The 26,120-nt window shown below is 38.5% G+C and overlaps 2 protein-coding genes across 2 annotated transcripts in view; both read right to left on the reverse strand.

The window, feature by feature from the left end:
• Nucleotides 1-361: 361 nt before the first annotated feature.
• HSPA4L (heat shock protein family A (Hsp70) member 4 like) lies at nucleotides 362-26,110 on the reverse strand. Its single transcript, XM_081876784.1, has 19 exons — nucleotides 25,866-26,110; nucleotides 20,236-20,293; nucleotides 19,975-20,115; nucleotides 19,103-19,225; nucleotides 16,978-17,077; nucleotides 15,866-15,999; nucleotides 13,962-14,206; nucleotides 13,798-13,874; nucleotides 12,931-13,082; nucleotides 12,408-12,514; nucleotides 11,296-11,429; nucleotides 8,759-8,958; nucleotides 6,818-6,919; nucleotides 6,160-6,297; nucleotides 5,738-5,863; nucleotides 3,809-3,916; nucleotides 2,206-2,325; nucleotides 1,407-1,568; nucleotides 362-585 (listed from the first exon to the last, which is right to left on the reverse strand). The coding sequence occupies exons 1-19, from the start codon at nucleotides 25,970-25,972 to the stop codon at nucleotides 403-405; spliced, it is 2,517 nt and encodes an 838-aa protein (XP_081732910.1). The 5' UTR covers nucleotides 25,973-26,110; the 3' UTR covers nucleotides 362-402.
• LOC309350338 (putative CENPB DNA-binding domain-containing protein 1) overlaps nucleotides 23,676-26,120 on the reverse strand; it is a 136,096-nt gene continuing 133,651 nt past the window's right edge. Inside the window, exon 3 of the mRNA XM_081877351.1 lies at nucleotides 23,676-23,685. The gene's annotated coding sequence lies outside the window, so the exon portion shown is untranslated. The remainder of the gene's footprint in view (nucleotides 23,686-26,120) is intronic.

The following is a 26,120-nucleotide window of genomic DNA, read 5'->3' on the forward strand; positions in this document are numbered from 1 at the left end:
ATATCTTCCAAAATAATGATGCAGAGATCTAGACTTCAGCATCAGTAGTGCAATACAGTGGCCTTTCCTGAATAAAGGAGCAGAGGCTTACCCACAATAAAAGCTTTAAATAAGGTAGATTGTTGTCATTTATATAGCAATTCTGCCTATTTGATATAAAATATATTGGGAAAGCTTAAACTGACTTTTACAATCTACATTCAACTAACGCTCCACATAAGCGGTATCATGGAATGAACAATGGGAATGCACTCAAATAGAAAAACACTTTCAAACCTACTGCAAAGAACAAAGGACAGAAAGTTGACTAACTGAACATCTGTAGTGTGAATCAGACATAAAAGAAAGATGGACCCTCTGATTACTTGCACTGCTTTTAATGGACTGAAAGAAATGCAAAACTTAGTCCACATCCATTTCTTCAGATGATTTAGGCTGCTGGCAACTGTCCTCTGATTTTGTGTCAGCACCACTCTGTCCATTCATTGGTCCATTGTGTTCACTAGATTTTGACTGATCTTCAGACAGTGGCTCTGCCTTGGGCTTAGGCTTGTAAATAATAGGGTTACATAAACTGTCCAGTTCCTGTTATTAAAATGAAGAGGGGAAAAATATGGTAAGTTGGCAAAAAATACGAATGTAATGGATTATGATGTGGTATTTGGGAGGTATACCTGGGGGTAATTATTTCACTAAAGATCTGCCCATAACTGAAAGATTCTGGTATTAAGCAACTGTTTACAAATCAGTTTGAAGAGCCTTCAGATAATGGAAACTGCTACAAATCTTGTTAGCTACATTATTATCTGCTCCAATTGTTGAATCATCAAGCTTTCCGTGAAGTATGCTAAATGGCACACATAGGAAATTGCTTCTTGCTTATCCAGAGACAGAAATTATCCATTGCTAGTCAAAATCTACTGCACATTTTCAATCAATCTAAATTGTTGCCAAATATCAGAACACAGGGTTTTCAAAACAGATATATGGTTTTACCTGCAATATATGCAGGCATGCGCACAGACATACACAAAAACACCTATATACCCTTTATGCACATTTAGTGTAAGAAAAACAACAGATGCTCCTTCCATTGATGGAGTGAAACTTTAAGATCCAAGCCAAATTCTTCTGCATCAATCAAAGCTTTAGCTGATTTTTGGTGTCACCATACTGAGACACTGTGATTCAAAGCCCTGTGTCTACAGATGGGTCACATTAACAGTTATGGTAGATGGAGCTCACCGTGTATAGATGCTAAAGAGTAACTGTACTACTGATATCCTTTTTATTAACTTTAACAGAAATGTTTGTTATCCCCTTCTATTATTTGGAATATTCATTTATTTCTTGGTCTATCCATATTTATATTAATCCCATTTCATTCATAGAAATTTCACATTTACCTTAGATTTCGCTGTTATTTCTGCCACTTTCACAACAGGATCCTGGGTGAGACTCAGCCTGTTCTGTGCATTCATTTTTGAGTTCAACCAATTCATTGCTTCACTGGTATACTTTTCAACTTTTTCCATATCAACAGGATCAATGTGATCATATTTTTCATCCTAGAGGAGGAAAAATTTTGTAATTATTGATAAGTTATTTAAATTCAGAATTCAGAAAGGTAATGAATACATACGCTCATTTCTGAAGTCATTCCAGACTATTATTAAGGAAGCATAACTATGGTTACATATGATGTGTGAACTGATAAATCATGATTTGCTATCAGCAAGCAAATCAGAAAAATCAGAATACCATATTCATGGGCCACATCCAATCTATGAGCCAGGAGTTCTGCATCTCTTCTCTATGCTACGGTCTTTTCCAAACAGCACAATTTTGCAAACTTGAGTAATTATATATTAAAAGGAACTCTAGGTTTGGAAATACAATTTGTGAAAAGTCACTCCATCTTATTTACTGATGGACAAACAAAGCTTAGACATAAAATATATTATCAATTGTTACATACCACAGAAGAAATGTTTAATTGTGAATATAGTATGTTAAGGATATTAAAGGAAAAAAAAAACAAGACACTACAAGATGAAAAAGAAGACATATTTGTTTCTGTTTAAAGGAGACACATCTTACCCTCTTTCAAAATATTTTGTTGACAAATAATTTGTAGATTAGGTAAGTTATACAGGAGTTCAATACAGTACTATTAGAACTATCCTGTAAATCTTATGGACCTACCTTATTTTTGTATCCTTCTACAGCTTTCATAAGCAGCTGGAGTTTCTTTCCCAAATCATTTAATGCTTTAGGCCTCTCTTCATGTTCCATGTATCTATCATGAATAGGACCACCAAATTTCTACAACAGAAGAAGCAGAAGTTGAGGTATTTAAAAAGTATTCCCTAAAAACTGGAGAAAGCATGAATAAAGGTAGAATTCCTTGTAAACCTACAGGAAAAAAGAATGGCAATATTGGGAAGCAAATGAACTAGTTACTTTGCTGGGGAAACAGAAAAGTGGCTCACATACCAGCATTAGTAAGCCTCTCTTCTCTACTGTATTTAGAATCAAAGGGTTGAATCCAGAGTCGTAGATCCAAGCTCTACAACCTGACTGCTCTTGTGGGTGGAAGGGGATATGCTATTTCCCTCCACAATCCGCTCCAGAGTTCAAGGCCCTCTCAAACAGCACAGGAGGAGCAAACCCCTCCCTACTGCTTGCAGGAGTGCCTAGTAGAGTGGGAGCCTCTGCTGGATCAGACTCACTTCTGTGAACAAGAGGCGGCTTTCTGTTCTTAGAACAGCAGGTCTGGAACCAATTCATGAAGTTGGAGACCATCAAATTCCAACTAACGCTTGATACAAGAAATCCAGAGCTAGTACATCCCCAACTATAATTTCCTCTTACCAACCTTGGTTTGGAAGTGTAGGAGACAAATGCCAGGAAAATGAAATTAATCATCAACAAGTAGCTGTGACACACATTATCAGCACCACAGATGAGAAAGTCTTGCTCAGTGAGGGAGTAATACAAGTCCTGCCTAGGTGAAGGCATAGCTGGACAGAACCTGAAAGGGGGCGTTTTCTATTGCTGCACTGAGATTATGGAACATCTTGCATTGTAAAGTGCAGCTGGTCCCCTCTCTCAATGTTTTTCACTGGTCCTTGAAGATGATTTTATTTTGGAAGGCTACTGTTTTAGGAGGCAAATGAAAACTCAGTTTCAATGTCATGGTAAACCATAAGCCACCTTATCAGAGCCACTCTCCTCCTGTCCTGGTGCTGGAGAAACAACCACTGGTTTAGCATTATGTCCACACTGGGAATCAAGGCTTGTTTCACTCCAAGCAAATCATGATCTCTAGCCAAAGTTTTTTGGGGGCTGGTAGGGAGACTTGCAAATAACTTTGTGCCTCTGGTCCCCTGGTTCTTCTTGCATCTTCTACCAGGAGTCACAACAAACAACAGGCTGGGTGTAAGCCTCAACCCATGAAGGACTAACTACCTGATTGTTTTTTTATTAATTTTAATTTTATAGTCAGTCACCATAAGGTACTTGGGTTGGCAGGAAGGTATAATATATTTTCTACAAGTGTACAGGTTGAAGGCTTAGTTCTTTACTGGGAGGTATACTGAAGAAAATGCTGATATCAGTACACAAAGTCAGTCTAAAGCTATAGTACTTTCAACTACTCCACTTAATCAACTTTAATTAATGCTCTTGTGACATCTTGAATCTCTTGCTGTCTCTGGTCAAATTTCAGTGGCTTTAAGACAGCAAAGCTACTAGTCCACATATCTACGACATTCAATTATTACACTTCTTAAAATACAGGTCTTACTTTCATTTCCTGAAGTTTTTCCACATATACATGTTTTGGTTGGTCTTCTCCATCTTCATAAAGCCAGTTTTCTGTGTCCTCCAACATTAAAGTTATCTTTCTTGAATCCTAGAAAAAGCAGTACAAAAAGCCTTGCCATTTTGAATGTGTGAAAACAGAAGCTGTGTAAGAATGCATTCAGCTACAAACACTGATATCCAATACTGACACTGTAACAATAATGTTTTATAGGAAATTGAGTTTTACAGAATTTTATAGAAAAGGGGGACATAGTTTCAGCGCTTCAGCTATAATGGTATTAAAAACTAAACTGGAATGCTAACTGGGTCCCATGCATTATGCTAAGGTATAGAAACAGCTAGCAGAAATTGAGTTTTGCTACAATTATTCCAAGGGTATCGTGTCCTTGCTTTACCCCTCATAATTTCTGCATAAACATTAACAATCTGTGTGACTCAGCCACAGCCTGAATGACAGGACAAGGTAAAGCTAAGTAAATTAAATCTAATGGTTAATTAGTCAAGCAATGTATGAAGGCTATAATTCCATTTAAGCTTCTCTCTGAAATATCCTGCTCATTTATTTTAGTGTTGCTGTAGTTAAAATGTAGTATACTTAAATCTATAGTCATGCAGAAAGCCACACTAATTTATTTTCCCCCCATTCCAATATATATTCATCAAGTGATTTGTGACAAATGTAGCAATAGGAAATGCAGGAAAGTCAACAAAATGGGGGGGGGGGTTTGAAATTCTGAAGCTGTAGCTGAAATGCATATAGGTCAGAAAAAATTTAAATTGATAGGATTGAAAGTTAAAAGCACACCCATATATTTTGAGCTTGTTTTGGCTTCAGTATGTTATTATAAAAGAACTGGAAGTGAAAATGATATGTGGCTTTTCTCTAAAAATGAAATATACGTTTATTGATTCTTTATTACTTCACACTTTCCCTCATATTTCAAAAAGGAACATTTATGTTTTAGGTAATATGCAAATGTATTTACACTGAATCAATACATCAAATTATCTTTCTTTTAACTAATTACTGTAGTCAACTAAAAATCAGTTTCTGCTACCCTAAAGTATGCCATGTTAATTTAGAATATGCTGTACAAATATTGAAAGTTTTTCTCCAATAGTCCACAAAGTACTTGATGTGAAATATTTGATTGACTTTTCTTCCTAAAGCATACTTCGTATGACTTAAATGTTATATTCAAATTCAATGTTTTACCTGGAAATGATTATTAGAATATTTGTATATAGTAATATTTGTATATATTTTATGACATGATGTGATAATAGGAACTTCCCTTACATTACTTAGAATATAAGAAAAAACTGAAAGCAGTGAAAACAATAAACATACATAGGAATCTGGGTACAGTTCCTGTTAAAATTACAAATTTCATTTGCCTGCTGTTTTATTCATTCAAGTTGCCCTGTTTGATTAGCATTGTGTACATTCATTATGTTACTACTTTTATGCAAAATGGATTTTTCAAAACATAAAGTCTTGTAACAGTGGGAATTTTTAATTTTCTAATATAATATAACTCCAAAATCAATTTTAAGAATTAACTTATGGGACCAGTTTAAACATTACAATCCTGTATTAGAACTTCAAAAATACAAGTAAAATGCTGATTTAAAGAGGTGAAGGCAAAGATCTTCAAGAGCTCTGCAAGACCTATGCCAGACTAATTGCCAGAACTCTCCAATGTGACAAAGACTTATGCCTTCAAAAACTTTTCACTTTGTTATCTGTGCTGTCTAATGAAAATACAGTAGGGTGAATTCAATGCTATAGTGCAGCTGCAATTTAAGGCACACTGCACTTTTCCGGCACCAGCCACCCTCCTTTTCTTTCAGTATGATTTGCCAATTAAACAGATTCCTCATGTTATAAATACACGACGATTCTTACATCTTCAGTGATGAATTTTTCATAGACACCACAGAGCTTGTCTCTTAGATCATACACATACTCTTCAACAGCATTTTTGGCATCGTTTTTCTCCTTCTCCAGCTTGTCTTGCATTACCATCTTCCCCTGTAAGAAAATTTTAAGTCATTTTAAATCTTGCCAAGTACAGAGATGTTATTTTTTTCAAATATGATTTTGGGAATCTTCCACAACAAACCTCTGCAGACTCTGGAATCTGTTGAACTGAACCAACCACACTGTCATGTACTCTAAACTTGGTAAACTTATGAATAAAAAAATACAATATTCCATCACTTAACTGTAATAGATTTACTATTATAACTCAGTTTCTTCTAATTCTTTTATTTAATCTAGAATTGAGACATCTGCTTTACAGGCATGGAATAACTCTGTATCCTTACCTCATTTTCAATGTAGCAGTTAATAACGTCCTGTCCCACCTGTCTGTATAGGTTAACCTGGATAGGGAGATCAATACTCTTGATCTTTGCTTTAGTTTTGCCAGACTGAGCTGTGTCAATCTTGTCTCCTGAAGCAGTCTGAAGAATTACACATTGAAATATATGTCAACATTCAGAATATTTGAACCCAGTGTACAAAAGCGTGTCATATAAAGATTTGACGCAATACCATTTTAAGATGAAAGATCCACAGAAGGATAATATTATTGTTTAGCATCTGCAGATGCTGCAGGATTTTTTGGATGACACTTAAGTCAAGCAAGGAAGCTAGTTCAAGCAATGCTTAAATAGAAAATCCTCTTAAAAGCGCTTTAGATTAACAACCAAAGAAGAGCTAGTGCATCAGTTTCTATTGAGGGTGTGTAAGGCTATCTTAATTCTCTGTGTCACAGGATGCACTTGAAGCCCATTAGCACTTGAATGAGTGTTTAATGCCTAGATAGCAAAACTCCTGGCTATATTTAAGTAAGTTACTGCAGACTAATCAAACAATAGTACAAGGAAATTTCCCCATCAACTGCTTAGCAGTTTCGGACAAGAGCCATTCCTATTCTAAGATTTGAGGTCCTCAAACTTATCTTTGCTATTTCATACTGACCTTTCCTTCACAGCTTATATGATCAACTTCCTCGTCGCCTTGATTATGCTGCTCATGTTGGTTCTTGTGATTGCCATCATCTTGATCAACCTGCATTTTAGCCTATAAAAAAGAAGTTTTACCTCCACACTAAACTTTACAGGAAGGTGTACTCTAGTCATCTACATAGCAGCTTTCTGCAATCAGACAAGATGTATTAGTAAAAAAAGCACTTTACTTAACTAGTGCTTGTTTACTTGAAGCACGTAACTGTTACTCTTAGCATAATGTTTAAGGCTTCTCAAGCCTTGTTTGCTTCAACATGATAAAGGCAAGGAAAACATATTCTGATCATGAAATTCTAAATGGTGGCAATTAGATTACTCCCACAATACTGGAAAACAAATGAAAGACGACAAGAGGATGGAGTTGATTAACCCCAAATGAAGACAAAACTTTTCAGAACTATGGGTCCTGAATCCTTTCATATTCTATTAGATTCTGGTTGCTGCTCAGTGGGGTTTAACACACTAACTAGCAGGCCACCACTGCATCCGCATTGCTGGATGTGACAGAAGGGGACAGGTGGATCTCTGTATAAATCTTGAGATGATGAGGCAAGCTGGTCTGGATTGAGCCTGATGCAGCCACATGACAGGAGTGGAACCAGCCTGGAAACCAATGAATCTCAGGCCAACTCAGTCCCCTCCCATTCTCCCATTTCAGGGCTTTCTGCTGGTTTCTGCCTGGCTATTTGGCACCTTCACCCAATCCAACCTCTTTCTCCTCTCCAAGGCCAGTGTAAAGAGGTTTAAACTGCTTTGCCAAATGCCTATCTATCTTATAAATACAACATTAGTGAAAGTTTAGAAGTAATCTGATTTTTTTGACATACACTGTCACAATATATCAAAGAAGCCCAAAAATATAATATAGAAAAAAACAGCATTGCAACTAGGAACTTCCTCTAACTTACAAAAATAAAAAGCTGAGTAGAAAAATGGGAAGATTTAAACTCAGCTATAGTGGTAAGCAGGAGTACAGCAAGAAACAGATGGTGGAAAGAACCTACGGTATAGGTCCCAAACCTAGCAAACTAATACAATAAGGAGTCACAGAGGGATACAGAAGCATAAGAACTCAGGGATAGCAGAGCATTCATCCTGTATATGAGATTTCAGTAAATAAAAAATTTAGACAAGTATTTTTATACCGTTTACTAGTTTTGAGTGTCTACACTGGCATCAATAGCATGCTTCATTTAATAATTAGTTTTGAAGCAGTTAACCAACCACTAGATGAGAAGTATTTTTTGCTAAAGACATTGAATTATCTTATAGAATATTAAGATGTAAATATCACAATATTAAAACCAAGACTGGTAGTATTTTAATTCCGAAATGCATAGCTATTGCCAAGTACTTAAGGACTTCCTTTTCTGAAAAGATTTCTTTCATTTATGTCCCACTTTTCTCAGAAAAGGAACAAACTGAGGGAAAAATATCTTTGCTATCTTAAAGCAAACTGAATGCTACATATATAAACAAACCTCATCCTCTGAGTCAAGGAAGTCATCCTCAATTATGAAAGCTAATTGCTGATATGCATCATAGTAGAAACAGAAGATAATTAGTTGGTACACCACAGAAAACAAGACTTAGACATTAAAAATGGTTACTTTTTATTGAGAAAAGCATTTTTCTACTTAGTATTCAGGACATTTTAAATTTTAAAAACCAGGTTTAGCAGATATTCAGGTTACTTGTATGCCTCAAAGACAGACAAACACAAGCATCAACTGCTCACCTTCAGTAAGAATTTGTTTTAGTAAAATGTTTAAAAACTTCCAGAATAAGGGGATACTTAAGCAAGTAGATTTTTCAGTAGATCATTAAAAAATAAAATTTTAGCAAAAATTATGTTCTACTTGTAGTTGTGAGAGGATTTCATAGTTTAACATACCAGCTCCTCTTTGCTTGGATTCTTGCAAGGCAATTCTGTATCCATAGCAATATCGCTTGGATCACCTTCTGCATGTTGCTTCTCTATCACAGATGCATTAGCCACACTGAAGATTCCATGGACATTAACTCGAACTTTCACTTTCACTTTTGAATTGTCACCATCATGTTGGGGTCCAACGTTCTGAATAACAAAATGACCTGAACAATACAAAGCAGACATTGGACATTGGCTTGTAGACTTGTTTTTTTGTGCTAAGCCCAAATTCATTTAGTTACCTCATGATTACTTACATTTATTTACACATTTTAAAAAAGTAAATGTTAGCAACTAGCAACTCCTAGATTACAACTTGTTCATAAAGATGCCTCTGATCAGAGGCACCTATATTGCTTCTGTCCCCAACAAGGACAAGATAAACTTTTGAAACAAATCTACAGCTGAAAAGAAGATGGCACAGTAGACAGAGTGGACTCACCAGCAATGTGCATTGTAATGTGATGTACGCTATTTAACATTTCAATATTCTACAAACTCGAACCAGAAGATCTATTTTGCCAGTGCTCACTATTTAATTAAATTACTGTGGAATTATAAACACATTGAGTGACATCTGACTCAAGCTAAAGGACTTTTGCTCTTGAAATGGGTTCTGGCTCTGTATGTACTGGTTCTGTTTCTGCACAGATCAACATTTGGAAACTTCCTGAGCTATGCAGATGCCTGTCCTAGCCTTCAGGGCACATGCACAGAGGTGCATAAGTCTTCCTGGTAAGCTCCTAAGAGCTCAAATGTTGATCTGCCTAGGCACACAAAAAGACCACGAAGTGCTGTCTGTTACTGTGCCCTGAGACAGATGAGTCAGTCATCACATACTCCTGACAGGAACTGACCTTCTGAACTTATGCAACTACATTGTAGAAAAGAAAAGCTTTAATTTAAAATAATATCAAGGTACCACTATGATTGTTTAATCTAAAAGCAATGAGCCCATGTAGGTAAGAAAAGCTGTTTCAGCTCCCAATTGTAGCTTCATCCCAGACTGGAATACCCAACGGTTGCTAGGAAAAAGGAAATACAGCAAGGAAGATATGCCAGAGAAGCAGAACACTTACAGATACAGGGAGAAGTCAAAATAGCCCAAAAGCAAATTAGAACCTCTACCAGCAAAATTAAGAGAAAGGAGGGAAACAGCTGCCGGGCATGATGGCTGTAAGGATGTGCCACTCCACAGCCAAGCCAGAACATATTAATACTGAAAGGAAGCAGTCAATGGAGGCCAAACTGCACTTTTAGTGGCTTCTGCCTTGCAAATGACAGTGTTGTGCCTCTACTTTGACAACTACTAAAAAAAGGTAAAGGACCCCTGACAGTTAAGTCCCGTCGCAGAGGACTCTGGGGTTGCGGTGCTTATCTCGCTTTACAGGCCGTTTTCCGCAGACAGTTTTTCCGGGTCATGTGGCCAGCATGACTAAGCTGCTTCTGGCGCAATGGAACACCCAAACCAGAGCAGCGCACGGAAACACCATTTAGCTTCCCACCAGAGTGGTACCTATTTATCTACTTGCACTTTTGGGTGTGCTTTCGAACTGCTAGGTTGGCAGGAGCTGGGACTGAGCAACGGGAGCTTACCCCATCGCGGGGATTCGAACCACCGACCTTCTGATCAGCAAGCCCAAGAGGCTCAGTGGTTTAGAGCACAGCGCCACCCGCGTCCCTTTTGACAACTACTATATTCATGTTATTTCGCTCTGCCCACTGTAAACTCACAGCTATCATTCCTCAGCTACGTATTGCTGGAATTTTGCAGTACAAGTTGTTTAAATTATCTGTTAAAACACTACTGAGCTTGGAATCCAAAGAGCAACTTTGGGTTCACTCAGAGCCAACCCATAGAATCTTTTACTTTTAACTTTTAAATGGCAGGTACTTCTTGCCGTATCAAACTGGTTTTGAAAATTTCTCCAACAGACTTGCAATGCAAGCCTGGCAAGACACTGTTCAAAAAACACTACTGGCAAGACACTGTTCAAAAAACTGAAACCCAAAGCTCCCCTGGGAATGAGGATTGTTATGTAGTTCTTTAAATACAGTGGTGCCTTGCAAGACGAAATTAATTCGTTCCGCGAGTTGCTTCGTCTTGCGATTTTTTCGTCTTGCGGAGCGCGGATTCCCCGGGTATTAACGGCTTTAAGAAAAAGGAAGCAAACCCGCAAGACATTTTCGTTTTGCGAAGCAAGCCCATAGGGAAATTCGTCTTGCGAAGCAACTCAATAAACGAAAAACCCTTTCGTCTTGCGCGTTTTTCGTCTAGCGAGGCATTCATCTTGCGGGGCACCACTGTACAGAGGTCTGGATTCAAAGGGAGAGAAATACAGTCTTAAGTAAATGAAGCAGAAAAGCTATACATGACTGGTTCTGAGACTAACCATTTCTTAATTTTGTTACACTAGTATTTGAGTTTTTGAAACAATGGTTCCTTCTCAAAGTTAGAACATACTGTAATGCCAAGCTCAAGAAGTAAAGAAACATGTTACCTATTCTTGTATCAGGATAAGGAATGTCATGTGGATGGGTGTAAAATGCTTCCAGCTCAAAAGGCTCCTTCTTGTGGAAAGTAATAACTTTTGAGAATGGAGCAGCATGGTTTTTGCAGAATACTTCACATTCACTACAAAAAATAAAATAATCTTTATACACCATACGAAAGTTTGTACACCATACAAGTTACAACAACAACAAAACATTAGGCATTTCAGAGTTTCATTCATGAGTTTCGGAGGTGCAGGTATTTTTATTTGCAGGCATTTTTATTTGCATGTGTTGACTCAAACTTAAAAGAATCTATAATTCTACTATATCCTTTTCCCAGTTCTCCTGTAATATTAAGAGAGTTTGTGGAAAGAAAGAGGAGATGTTATAAGAAAATCCTTGGTAGCTGCCCAAAATTTGTTGTCACTACTAACTTTACCTAGGAGGTGCAGGATCTCATCTCAGGTATCATACTGAGATTTGGAGATGCTTGTGGTACATCTCCAAAGTCCAGCACAAGTCCCAATTCTCCTCCTGAGTTTGAAACCAAGAAGAAAAGAGCTTGGGTGCTCTCTTCCCAGTGATGCTAAGCTTCAGGGGTGCTCCAAGTACCTCTGATGCCCAGCATGGCTGTATTTCCCTGCGCTTCTCTTCCCCACTATGAGTACATCTCATAAGAATAAAGGCAGGGGATGGCTCTTTATGTCATCATGAGTTTCAGAGGTGCTCACACTACAAGAGAGAGGAATGCTTGCCAAGGTGAACATGGCAAACGAATCTGCATGATGTGCTCCTGTCCTAGTTTCCTTCCCTAGAAAGCTGGAGGTTAAAAAGATCCCTAGTTATCTGTATAGCATGGGTCACACAAATGTTTTCCAACATGTGTTAACTATCTAGCTTACTATGAAAGGACACAAGACCATGTTATCAAGCAAAACAGGAAGAAAGAAAAGCTCTTCATAGGAATGTCTATGTCAAAGTGATTGTGTATCTCTGCTTTGCTTACATCCAATGCACATTTTTAGAAATTTTACTGTATTACAAATAGCAAATCTAACTCATCTATTTACTGACCCTTTGACACACTATCTATTTGGAACGTTGCTCAAATTCTTACCCTGTCCCCTCCTCATAAGATGACTGCCACCTCAGAGTAATTGAGTATGGAACAACATCTGTGATGGAAAACTCACGGACTTTAAATGCTGGAGAAAGAATTGCACACTAGGAAAAAAGATAAAATATCACTAAGTCTTGTGATTATTACATATTTGCTTTGTGTCTGGTTTTATGACCAGCCACATACATTTAATTTCACAAAGTAATGATTTTCATGAAAACCTGTTACACTAGCCACCAGCACAAAAAGGATATGCAAGGAATAAGAAGAGAAAGAATGGCAACTCTCTTCCCCAATAAAAAGTATATAGCTTTCAAAAAGAACTCAAAATAGAAATTACTACAAAAAAATAATGTGAACAATTAAAATATGGCATTATACCAGTGCCTTGCAATTTTCACTATGATGGCCTAGTCCAAATCCCACTATAATTATAGCATGTCTCATTGAGGTCAAATTACCAATCCCAGAAATATTAAGTAATATTGCTGACTAATGAAATATTGTTAAATAAACATACCTGCAACGCACAGCCTCTTGCAACAGCTTCATCAGCATTAAGTGTGGTACTTATCTCCTTGCAGAAAAATTTACTAATCTGCTCCTTCACTGCTGGAATTCGAGTTGCTCCACCTACTATTTCTATGCTGTAAATATCTTCACGCTGCAGTTCTAGTAGACACATAAGCAGACAATTTGCTTCCATAGTTAGAGAAGATACTGCAGTTTTTATACTGGAACTCTGTGCCTGGGGGAAAGTACTTAGGGAGAGGAACGATATGTCCCTTTTGCTGTTAAAACTGGGACTCCACACCATGACTGTATACATGACTGCGGCAAATATTTCTTTATTAGGGATTGCCACTGCTGCTCACATTGCTTGCCAACCCAGCCTACCTACCCCACACTGCCATCCCCTCCCTTTACATCTAATCCAAACCCCTTCAACCTCCCATCCCTTTGACAAACCTTGTCCCACAATGTTTGCCCCTAACTCTCCCATCACCTCACATGTGTTGGGCCAGTGACATGTTGGGACAGCCCCATTGACATCATGGCAGCCATGAAGTCCTGAGCCACCCCAGTCAGCCAGCTTGGCATGGATGTTGAAGTCCCCCAAAACCAGAAATCTGGGGGTCTTTAACATCACCTCCGAAACCACCTGTCAGCTCAGGCAGGGAGACTGCTGGGCAGCGAGGTGGGCAGTAATCCAGCAGAATCCCTAATCCGTCCTGATTGCCCAATGCCAAGAACACTCTAGTGGTATATAAATTTTAAAAATAAATAATGTATTAATAAATACTGGTCAGACTGGCAAAGAAGAACTTTAGATTGAAGACAAGCAGAAGACAGGTATTCATAATAAGCTGAAGCAATTTTCACGTACTTGCTTGTTCCATCACTGCTCTCAGAGGAGGTTCTACTCTGGCCAGAAGCGATGCACACAACTGTTCAAACTGAGCCCTGTTTAAAAGGAAGGAATCCATTAAGTATTATGGACAGAAATGACTACTTTTTTATTTAAGTCTTATACAAAACTGCACACAATACCTGTTCATCTTACTAGAGACATCAATGTCATTCATGAAGCATTCTATGTTCATGGGAAGATCAGAGGCATTGGCACTCATAAGCTTCTTCAGTTTTTCACATTCCTGATACAGACGCAGCAGTGCTCGAGGATTGTCCTTCACGTTTAATTTATACTTTGATCTGAACTCTTCGCAGAAGTAATCTACCAAAGCCTCATCAAAGTTTCTACCACCCAAATATGGGTCAAATGTAGCAGCCAGTACCTATGAAGTTAAAGATACAGCATGATAGTGGTAAGGAAAGGAAGTTATTTAACACTTTTAGGGCAGTTTAAAACACATGAGTTGCCTCAAATGCTGTGCAAGTAAAGTTCTTCTTCCACCATGTGACTTCTATTCCCTCTGTGTAACCCAAAAACTACTCCAAAGGGTCCCCCAACCCTCTGGAGCTGATTCTGATTGTGGGGTGGGGATGGAAGAAGAAGAGAGAGAGAAGTTCTGTTACAGAGCAGCCTGTTGCACAACTGGAGCTGCAGCATTGGATACTGTCCGTAAATACCAATACAATAAAAACAGTCCATTAAAATCTAATGCATACAGTAAAAACAGCAAGAACCACAGTAGCCAGACAATTCTCAAAGGCTTGGGTTCAATGACCAGCAAAGACCCAGTTGAATAAATATCTTAGGAGGTGCCAAACATGTTAATTTTATGCCTCCCAGGAAGTTAGCATCGTGCAGTAAGTTTAATGCAATGCTTACTATAAACATCTTTTAGTAGCAGTCCAAAAAATGTTAACTGTTTTGCAAAGATGACAGAGATTAAAGCTACGATTTGCTTCTAAACCTCTTAAACCAAACAGTTGGTATCCATGGATAAATAAACAGATAGGTGATATTTCAGCTTCTGCTGCCTTCGTGAAAGTTGGATCAAACATGTATGAATCTCTTTGTGGCTTTAAGATTTAGTCTTCACCATCCTCTGCCAAAAAGCTGCAGTAATAAGAGATAAATGGTGTCTCTGTGTGGTTATGGAATGGACTTATGGTTTATGCAATGGGACTTCACCTTTTCCCTGTCCCTGTAGCCTCCTGTGCATTCCTAAAATGTAAGGAGGGTGTGAGGGAACAGGAGAGAAGTCCTGTGCATAAGTGAAAGTTGACTTGCATTATGCTGGATTTTGCCCAATATACTGACATGTCAAACTGCTTTTGGCTCACTTATTTTCTAGGAAGTTTTGAAGATGCTTGTTACTCTAATGGGAAATACAAGCATTTTAATGTCTAAAATGTTTACTAATACACTTAACTATTTATAAGCTAGGGACAACTTATTCAGCTACATAAAGAGTGAAATGCATTCAAGTTAGATACCAACCCTCTAAAGCAGGGTGATAAAAGTATTTTAATCTAGGGCTGCATTCCTATGTGGGTAATCTGTTGGGAGTCACATGTCAGTAGTGTTTGGAGTCTGAGCAAGTGTTGGCAAAGTTTATGGCATGGATAGCTTTCCCTCCCTGCCCCTGCCAATGTGGTATGATAGGATTCAAAACCAGCATTTGCACCTGAATAAGAGGGGATGTACATGTTTTGACTGCCACAAAGTAATACGAGGATGAGTAGATGGTTTATATCCTGATGCACTGGTACTAAGGACAGGATTTTGAAAAAATGTTATACAGCCTCCTTCAGAAGTTTTTGTTATTGTCATGCCACAATAACAAAAAAACTAGGTTAGGATGAAGTAGTAGGCAAATCATATTTCTTTATATGCATTTCAGAAAGGATTGCCTGATCTAAGGGAATGATCACAGTACCAGACACTGATTTGCAGCAGCCCATTATAGCATATGAATTACTGGTAACTATGATAATTTCCTATGCTTCTTTACTTTTCTGAATCACATGTCAATTCAATATTTTACCTTTAATTTTCCTTTGTTAAAAGCACAAACAGAAATTTGGTATGCAGAGTGTCCCATATCAACAAAAACCACATTCCTTGGTCTCTCCTCTGGGGTTGGTAGATCCTGTTTATAAATTCCATAGGCCAGTGCAACTGCAAGATAGTAAAGAATAAATTTTGTGAAATTTAAGTAGCATTAGAATACTATTATGAAATACATTATAGAATCATGAATAAACTAAAAAGGCATTATATATCTTCAGGCTCTTCCAATAATTCTGCTTTACTTGCATTAGAATAATCTATTATCTTCTCTAACAGAAAAAGGGAATGTATTAAGTGTTATTTGTGTGGAGTTCTATTTCCTGCTCCCAGCATACCCTCAAAATCTTATCTGGAGGGTCCGCCAAACCTTTGGACAGAGGAGGGGAAAGCTTCACTGTGCAAGCAGGTATCTGTTGTGCTAGCAGAACAACAGCAATGGATAAGATCCAAACCATTTTATATCTAAATACAATCAGTGTCTGAATTATCCAATTATGGTGTTTTGCACTTGATTTAAAACATGGAAAGACAGAAAGAGAAAACAATTCAGTGTATGCTCCTATATTCCAATGTCCTGCTGGAATCAAAAGGCTAGGTAACCAATGAAGCCAGAATCCACACATGATCAGCAATTTTGTCTAGCTATTATTATTAAAACAGACGGAATGTGTCATCAATAGCTTTATGATGGTAACTGTAACAACTTAGAAAGTTTTGTGTATCAAGATCTATCCAAAAGTACATGTAAGTATTTAAGTGGCATTTTGGATACTGCCAAATTAAAAGCCATCATGAAGAAGTGACATTTTAAACACTCATCTTCAAAATGTTTTGATTAAAAACGTGTAAGGAGATAAATGAGACATCTCAGAGTAAGATTAAAAACTATGATGGATTTGCATATACATTGCCTTAATCTCCCACCTCTACTATAGAGTAGTTTACCTGTAAACAGGCTCCCCTAGGGGGTCATGATATAGTGCATCATTTCAGCAATTGCTCTGGTTTACATCTTGACACTCAATGTAAATTTGATTCTAAACTAAGCTGTATGCTATATAGTAATAATCAAAGCCACAAGTTTACCTGCTGTAGTTTCATTCATTAACCTCAGGCAGTTTAAACCTGCTACTTGCGCAGCAGCCATTACTGACCTTCTTTCAGCATCAGTAAAGAAACTTGGGATCTGTTGAAAAAATGTTTTATTAGCTTCACTGCATTCCTTTTTTGCTAATGAATTTTACACAAGGCATATTCCAAACATCTTATTGCACTGTAAAACTCAAAAATACTCCATTTAAGCAGATATAAGTCTATTAATGCATAGTACTTAAATAGTTCAATTCACATTCCAGTTAAGTAGACATGCTGAAATCACTGCAGTTTTTAGGTTTTCAGCATTAGTAAATACAGGAAGACTGATCCTTATCCTGAAAAACTTATCCATAGTCCAGCACAAGGGAGACAAAAGAAGCACAAGACAATAAGTGTAAATAGGGAAATAATATCCATTTACTGGTATTTCAGTTGCATATACTCAGGTTTAGGGTATAGGGACATTTGGTGTGTGCCAAAAGCCTAATGAAATATGGGCTTTGAATTTCAAGGTAGCTTAACTGAGGTGTTTGGGAAGCAGTTCAAGGTATAAAGAGCTGAGGAAGGAAGAGTCCTTTGGACCACAGAGGGCGATGGAGCTTAAAGAGTAAAGAAAACAGTCAGAGGTGCATCAGGATATTAAAATGGAGAAATATAGAGGGACGAACAAGGATGTGAAGGGCTATGATAGAAGGGACATGGAATGGGCAGAAAAAGTAAGGACTTAAGAAAGAGAGCCACAGAAGGAGTGACAAGAGAAGAGAATAATGGCAGCAAAGTGCTGGATAGAAGTCTTTTTGATGGTGCTCATGCTGGTGTTATGTTATGACTATGCATGGAAATTTATTAAAGGGATCAAGTCTGTTTAATATTTCTGTTCAAACTGAATCTAGATTCAAAATAAAAATTACTACCAAGCCAAGTTCAAGGTTATTTTATTAATTCACAAATTAGGTCCAGAGTAGCTCAGGGACTGCCTGAACCCTTACATCCCAGCTTGATTACTGAGAACATCTACAGGAGTGTTGTTGGTCGTTTTCCCAGCTGGTGAGGCTCATTTGACAACAACAAAAAATCAAGCCTTTAATGTTAGCCTATACATTCCTTTACGTTCTTTCTAGTCAAATATAACACAAAGTGACAAGAGTGTTGTAATCTAATAGTGATATTTGCAGAAGTGGTATATTATGGAAGGTAATATCATGTACACATACCAAAATGCATGCTTCCAGTCAGATTCTAAAAGCTTGGTTCCTGGGTTGAATTCGGATTTCTTACTTTTTATCCAAAGCTGCATGAAATACTTGATTCTAGTGGGTACCAATTTACTAAACAAAAAAGTACAGCTTCTATCAATCTGTCACACTAAGCCACAATTTATTCAACAACTCAGGAATCATCTTGCAGATGAGCAAACAAGCAACAGCTTGTTTCTCCAAAGCTTGACTTGTTTTCTAGCTGTTCTTGCCTTGAGCCCTTTTATCAGAGAGCATCTGGAGTGGAATGGTTAAAAAAACCCAAAGTTTAAGCGAGGCTGCTGGGTCCATCATTGTTAAAACAAGCCATGGTTCTAAAACCAAGAGAAAAAAACCCAATGGCTTCACAGTATGGTTTGTTGACAGAAAAGAAACCATAGTTAGTCTACTGGGCTGGGCTCACATATTCAAACAAATCACACTGGTTAACCAAACCATGGCTTATCATTTTGTGTGAACCAGACCTGTCTGTCTACCAAGCTAAGTATTAGCTACTCAGGCTGCCCAAAGTTTCTAAGATTGCAACATATGACTTACCACCGAGCTAGTCTCTCCCTCTTGCATCCTTATTCATAGAGAACACAGTAAAACTAAGTAGGTCAACCTTCAACTTTACCTGAAGCCTGTCTTTGAAAAGATTTTACAGCACTGAGTACAACAGTAAATGAAAGGACTTCTGTTGCTCACATTTCTATAAGTGTTACCAGCTGGAAAAACTCAAGAGAAATTATGGTAATATTCTGCAAAGCATAACCATCTTAGCATATTTATGTTTCCTTTTAAGCAACATTTTGATATTCCCCAATAGAATACCACACAATTGATGTTAAGCATATTAAAGTCATAAAATGCCAACTTACTGAAATTACACAATCTGCTACAGGCTTCTTAAGTGCACTTTCTGACGTATCTTTAAGCTTAACCAAGAGCATGCCTGTAACCTGTTCAATTGCAAAGGGTCTCTCCTCATCCAAGTATCGTACCTGCAACAAAAGGAAAACAGTATCCATTAAAGCGCACAGTGCCCCAGAAGTATTACATTTTATCATAATGTGTTTCCAATAAATGTTTAATGCAATCTTCCAAAATATTGCCACAACATTTAATAGCCCTCTGAACTACAATATAAAATGCCCCATGGACGTGTCAGATATCCACTCAAGATATTTTGTATGCATACCTAAAGGTAAATCATGCATGCAACTAACTTGTCGTGAAGGTACATTTATTAGGCAGATGAGACTAAATGTACACTGAACAGGAATCTACAACCAATCACAATATGGGAATTCTGACTTACAGTGTTACATATATATACACTTACAGTGTTCACACACAGAGAGAACACTTTAAATAAATAAAACAAAAGAACAAAAACTACAGATAAGATTACTTTAGAATAATATGGAAAAGGGAAAAGGGCAAAAAAATGGTCTTTCTTTGCTGCCACACAACCATCAGAAAGGCCCTCTTCCAGTTGCCATCTGCCTCATCTCCCATTTGAGAAGTGCCTCCAAAGATGCACAGACAGGTTTATGTGAGCAGATTCAGTATCTCCGTTATACCTTGTGCAAATGTTCAGATCTATCTCATCAAATCATCAACACTGCCCTGTTTTGGCATTGAACAATCTGGCAAATCAAACTGAAGGGATCATTTGATAGGATGCACAAAGCACCATAAATATTAACAGTTTAAATGTAGATATTGCAAGATGGGCTGGAACACTCACCTTTACTCCAACACTCCCATTAGGCAACTTCTGAAGCTCATAGGGCAGTTTGGCTCTTTCAGCTTTTATAAATGGATCATCAAATGCTCTCCCGTGCAGTTTTTTGAACCCATGCAATGTATTCTTAATATTTGTGATAATCTGTTGAAGTATAAAATTGCCATTACTAATTTCCAAAGTTTATAAATTCTCATGAGAATCAAGAACTGCTGCTTGGAATGACAACAGCTTTCACTAAAGTACTAATAGTTTAATATTTACCTGGCTCTTTGCTGCATTTCCAATAGTCCGGGCTTTAGCTCCTAGTGATATACAAGCTCTGAAATAGAAGAGATATTCAATTTTCAAATGAGTCCAGAAAAGAATAAACAGGCAGTTGGGGAGACTTATTTCTGAAACAAGCAGATTTTCTTTCCATCACACACGATTAAAGTTGTGTCATTAGTTATCTTAGTAGCAAAACCATGCAAGTAAACCACTGTGGTACTAGAACAAATAGCAATCACACAAACAGACTGAACTCACACCTGCATCTCAAAAACTCAACCATTAGCATAATTTGCAAAGCAGAACCTTGAACTATCATCTTGACACTCTCCACATGTATTCAAATTCAGCCAACTTGCTTTATTCATCCATCCTTAAAAGGACAGATGGTCTTAATCTCAAGAATCTATCTCAGAAATTGGTGAGCTAACATATGGAGAATTCTATGTAATGCATTCTAGTAAGATTGTCAAATTTACATCTTTTTCTAACAAAAACACAGCTCCTTTGGAGATGTCACAAACAAAGGAACTGGGTAATACTGTTAGTTTAAAGTACACATTTGCCTGATAGTATAATATTAGTTAACGATTGCCTCAGTTCTGTTGTATATATTGACTTTCTTCAGCCAGAAAAGTAAGTAAATGCCCAAGACTGACTAATGCCAGCCTTAGCCTTTTTTCATTTTTTCCACATGGAGTGATGCACCACCCTCCATTTTTTCAAAGAGGCACAGTTGCACTTCATAGCCAAGAACATGGATACCCCCTGGTGTGCGACCCAAAGCTAATTCTTGTTTTTATTGCAGACAGTGATTTTTCAGCAATTTGGGATAGGAAATAAGAGACAGTCTTTGCCCACAGTACATTTTGCTTGCATATTGCATGGCATGATTTAAATTAAAAAAACAAACAAAAAAAAACTTGTACATATTATTTTCCATAGTTATTGTTTTCTTGCTGCCCATTACTAAGAATAATTATAGTCTCAGATATATATATGCCCCAATACTGCCTTTTAAGCACTTCCTAATCAATTCATGCCTAGTTAATTTACAGTTCCTTATCAGCCTAAAGAGCAGAAGTCATTATTCTTATCCTACATGTATGATCATTGTAAGATTCATAATAAGGGTTTTTAAAACTCTTGAGCACTTTAAAGTTGGTGCACGTGAGGTCCTGAAATAATTGTTTATTATTTTCATTTATTATATTTCTATCCCATCCTTCCTCCCAAAGCAAATGACTGGGAAATTACAAATATCTTGTTTATTACATTTTTTTGGTTCACTGGATGTATGGTTCATGGGATGCATTGCATCAATCAACAGCAACTTCATTTTACATGCACTGATTATTTGTGCAGGTAATCATCCTCCTTTACAATTTTCAAATCCTCAAATGACAGGGAGTTTTAGGAGCAGATTTTTACAGGGTTACTTCCTTGTGAAGAGCCTTCCAATGCAGCTTCAAAACAGCAATTGCAAACAGTATCTTACTTCTGTAATTCCAAGTGTCACAACAAGAACGAAGCCATAAAACCCAAACATCCAAAACCAGCCTTATACTAAAAAGATCTGATACATCATTTGGGACTTTCTTCTTTAGAGTGGCTCCTTGAATGTTTGTATAACTATGAAAAGGCCAAAGTGCTAAATTTTAGGAAACCTAAGGTCCAGATGCAGCATACTGATAACTGTATGTTCTCTAGGAGCTAGACTACATCATCAGGTCTAATACAAATCAGAAAATTTTGGGCTTCTCTAACCTCAATGAACTGCATAAGGCTTGAAATAGAAAACATGGCATTTTGAGTTAGCTTAGGAATACCCCACTTCAATTATCTTTTGATCAGGCATGTTTCCCAAGATTATGGAAGCTCATTTTGTATTACCAATTTAGTGGACTAGGATTCTTAGGATATAAGCAGAGACTGGCTAAATTTTATCTCCAGGAGCTGGGTTCTCCCATTCTACTAGGGCAACCCAGATCATGAGCTTCCCACCATGGTACTTACACTGTTAAGTTTAAATTATGATTTTACAAGAGCTATTTAAGAGAGCTTGGAAACTTCATAGCATGAGAAATCTGTTCCTTTAATGGTTCCAACAGTAAAACTTATTTTGGTGCTCTCCTTGGCTAGAATTCCAACAGCCTTGAATAGCTGCATCTAGCGAGTCCTTTACATACAAAAGTTTGAAGAGTGGGTATTAGTTAAGAAACAGGAAGCAAAGAATGGGAATAAATGGACAGCTCTGTCACTGAAGGAATGTAGAAAGTGTCATTCCCCAGGAATCTGTATTGAGACCTGTGTTTTTTAACTTGTTCATGAATTATTTAGTGATTGAGTAGTGTGGTAGTCAGGTTTGCTGGCTAAATTGTTCAGGGAGATTAAAACAAAAAATGACTGAGAAGAGCTCCAAAAGGATCTCTCCAAACTGAATTAATGGGCAGTAAAACAGCAAATGCAGGTAAATGTATGCAATTGTAAAGTGATGCACAATGGGGCAAAAATAAATGAATTTCACATATGCATTCATGGGGTCTGAACTGGCAGCAACTGACACTTAGGGTGGTAGGATAGCTACCAAAGCTACTGAGGAAATAGAAAAGGGTCAGAAAAGGGCAACCAAATTGATCAAGGGAATTTAGCAACTTTCCGTGAGGAAATATTACAATATTTGGGGCTTTTTAGGTTAGAGAACCAAACTGCGGGAGGCAGTGGAAGATAGGAGTGCCTGGCGTGCTCACGTCCACGGAGTCACGAAGAGTCGGACACGACTAAACAACAAGTTTAGAGAAAAGCTAAGAGGAGACATGATAGAAGTTTATAAAATTATGCATGGTGTGGAGGAAGTGGAGAAAGAAAGGTTTTTCTCTCTCTTTCATTAACATCAGAAGCGATGGGTAATCCAATGAAGGTGAATGTTGACAGATTTAAGACAGACTAAGGAAAGAATAAATTATTCACAGAACTCATAACTAAAGTATGGAATATGCTCCTCCAAGAAGTAGTGATGACCACCAAGTTGGATCACTTTAAAAGAAAATCAGACAAATTCATGGAAGATATGGCTATCAATGGCTGCTAGCCATGATGTCTGTTCTACTTTTACTGCCAGAAGCAGTATACCCCTGAATACCAGTTGCTGGGAATCACTGCAAGAATGGGATGCTGGACTAGACTTGCCACAGGCCTGATCCAGCAGGTTCTTATGTTTTTCATCTGATAACTAAGCTACCTCAGTATTATTATTATTCATTGAATTTATATACCACGCTATACTCAGAGGTCTCAGGGCGGTTCACAGAAAAGTATTCAATGGGGAGAGGGAGAGAAGAGAGGGACTCTTCAGCATTTGTCCACATACATTATTTCTTGTAATCGTCATTAAAAATTTATGGTAAATTTTCTGTGAAACCTTTCTAGTAGCCATGTAATACACTTATAAAAAGTAAAGCTATTCCTTAACCTTTAGCTTTTATCTTCAACAGCAATGAAGTCTAGGTATAGATGCAATGCTAAACCATAGTTTAGCACTATGAAAACAAGCCTGAGCAAACGTTGGGCTCACATGCTCCCTACTTCTCCAGAACAGACACCACCAAGAGACTGGAATTGACGGCCATTTTAAAACAAACAGATTCATTTAAATTTTAGATTTTTTAAACAATTCAGGAGCAAACAATGCTTTATGGTCCTAGTATGCTTCAACAACAGCTGTGAACGAGGAGAGAGAAGGGTTTGGAGTGCATAAACCCAGGGCCTACAAGACAAGGTTCTCCCCAGTAATCGCTAAACTATAATTTAGCACTGTTTGCAAATAGGACCCTAATATAACTGCTTTTACTCATGTCCATCCCTTATTACTTTTGCTTTCCCATTATTCCAATCCCATCCCATCTGTTTCAGAGGCAGTATCTCAAAGAAGCAAAATGCTGAATAGAAATATCTTTGTGACCTGGCTGTGAGCGTTCAAATACTGAACTTTTGGTCTGATCCAACAAAAAAGTTCTTGCATGAACATTCTAACCTTTCCTATAATCATGTTTTCACATCCTCACTACATTTATGCTATATTTAAGTGATTAATGAATAGTTATAAGCTTTCCTAGCAATAAGCTTGCTTTTCAAAGAGACAGAAAGCCAGCAATTACAGATCCCCTGCTTTTTGTTATGTGAATCCCTAGTTTGTGCTAGAATAACTACACAGAGATACTGCTCATTTACCATTTCTCGCTGTAACCCATGGAAACAAGGGAGAATGAAGAATCTCCACCTACTCTTGCATACTCTGTTATTATACGTACAGCACACCAACTATTCACTGACATCACCTTCCATGCCCTACATCCAGGTGAGGCAACTGAACAAGTAGTAACAGGTCAGACAGAAGGGTGTGGGGTGTAAAAAGAGAAGAAGAGCTGCGTCAACTTTTATCCCTTCTATCCTGCCTTTCCTTTTTATCCACACAACTCCAATATGGTGAATTCAGAGGGCGGACTGTAAATGTTGCACATTGCTGCAATCAGAATTACCCCTAAACTGAGTATTTTATTTTGTTCATGTAAAGTATTATAGCCACCTTTCAAGCTTCTGGAAAGATTGTGTCAACATTGAAACCTTGGGGTTATTTTTGTTGTCGTTTAGTCGTGCCCGACTCTTTGTGACCCCATGGACCAAAGCATGCCAGACACTCCTGTCTTCCACTGCCTCCCGCAGTTTGGTCAAACTCATATTGGTAGCTTCGAGAACTCTGTCCAACCATCTGGGGTAATTTACCAAGTAGGAAAATGCTTTATTCTTTCCCCCCTGTCCAAACTTAATTAAGTCGTATAGTGAAGAGCTCATGAAAAGAACAGAACACTGAGTAATGCACGAAATAATTCCCTCGGGATTATTTGATGCTGTAACCTGCAAGACACAGGGTTTCAACCACGGGGTTGTGATCTAAGACTCGAGTTGCACACCAATACTTCTACCATTTAAAAAAATGGAGAGGGGGATTATTTTCAAAGAGAAGTAATATTCAGAAGGACGATGAGAAGGCAAAAGACCACCCCCCCAAGCACGGTTTCTAAAACAGTAAGTAGTAAGAGGGTCCACAGCCCCCATTATAGGTTGAGGCTAAAAGTGGGTTCCAAGCCCTTAAAGGCTGAAGGAGATCCAGACCTGTCATCATAGCGATTAATTTCCGAGGGAGGTAAAAAACAACAACCCCCAGACCGTTCTCTTGCGGAGAATCGGGGGTGCGGAGCGTCACCAATTTAAGCGAGATGAATGCAATCAATCCTTGGGAGCGGGGGGGGGGGGAGAGGAGAGGGGAAAAATTAAAAGGACGGGGGTGCGGCGAAGAGAGCAAGGGGCGCCCGGCCGTCTCGGGCAGCGGCTGAAGGAGAGACACCGGCGCCCGGCCGTTTCTCATTCGAAGCTCATTATGCGGTGGGGAGACGGCCGGTAGTTGCTGCGTAAGGTGAGGAAGCCGGTAGTTATTTGGGGCGGGGGGGGGGGAGCGTGCCGGGAGCGGGAGTTGGAGGGGGGCCACTTTCCTTCTCGGGGCCTAAGACCAAATGACGGTTGGGAGGCCGGCGGCGGCGGCGGCGGCGAGAAGGCCGGTTACTCACGGGGTGCAGCGGTCGCTGTATTCGTTGGCGATGGTCTCGATGCCGCCGCTCCTCGCCACCGCGATGTAGCAGTTCTGGAAGCCCAGGTCGATGCCCACCACAGACATGGCTGCGCCGGGTGTGGTCCCCTTTCTTCCTCCCCCCGCTTGCCCGCTGCTGTGGCGGCGGTGCCTCGTCGGGCGGGCGCTGCTGTCGGCTGCGGCTGTTGCTGCGACGCGGTTCCTCGCTCGCTCTCTCACTCACTGCGGAGCAACA

Source organism: Podarcis erhardii, assembly GCF_964252035.2.
Source record: "Podarcis erhardii genome assembly, chromosome: 9".
In the NCBI taxonomy this organism is placed as follows: domain Eukaryota; kingdom Metazoa; phylum Chordata; class Lepidosauria; order Squamata; family Lacertidae; genus Podarcis; species Podarcis erhardii.

Bases quoted from the DNA above. Each gene is read 5' to 3' on its own strand.
- HSPA4L (XM_081876784.1), bottom strand. From the start codon at position 25,972: ATGTCTGTGGTGGGCATCGACCTGGGCTTCCAGAACTGCTACATCGCG. The intron at 3,917-5,737 runs GTAAGAATCGTC...TGCTTTTTCTAG, and splicing joins AAAAATTCATCACTGAAGAT to GATTCAAGAAAGATAACTTT. The intron at 1,569-2,205 runs GTAGGTCCATAA...TTCCTCCTCTAG, and splicing joins TAGAAGGATACAAAAATAAG to GATGAAAAATATGATCACAT.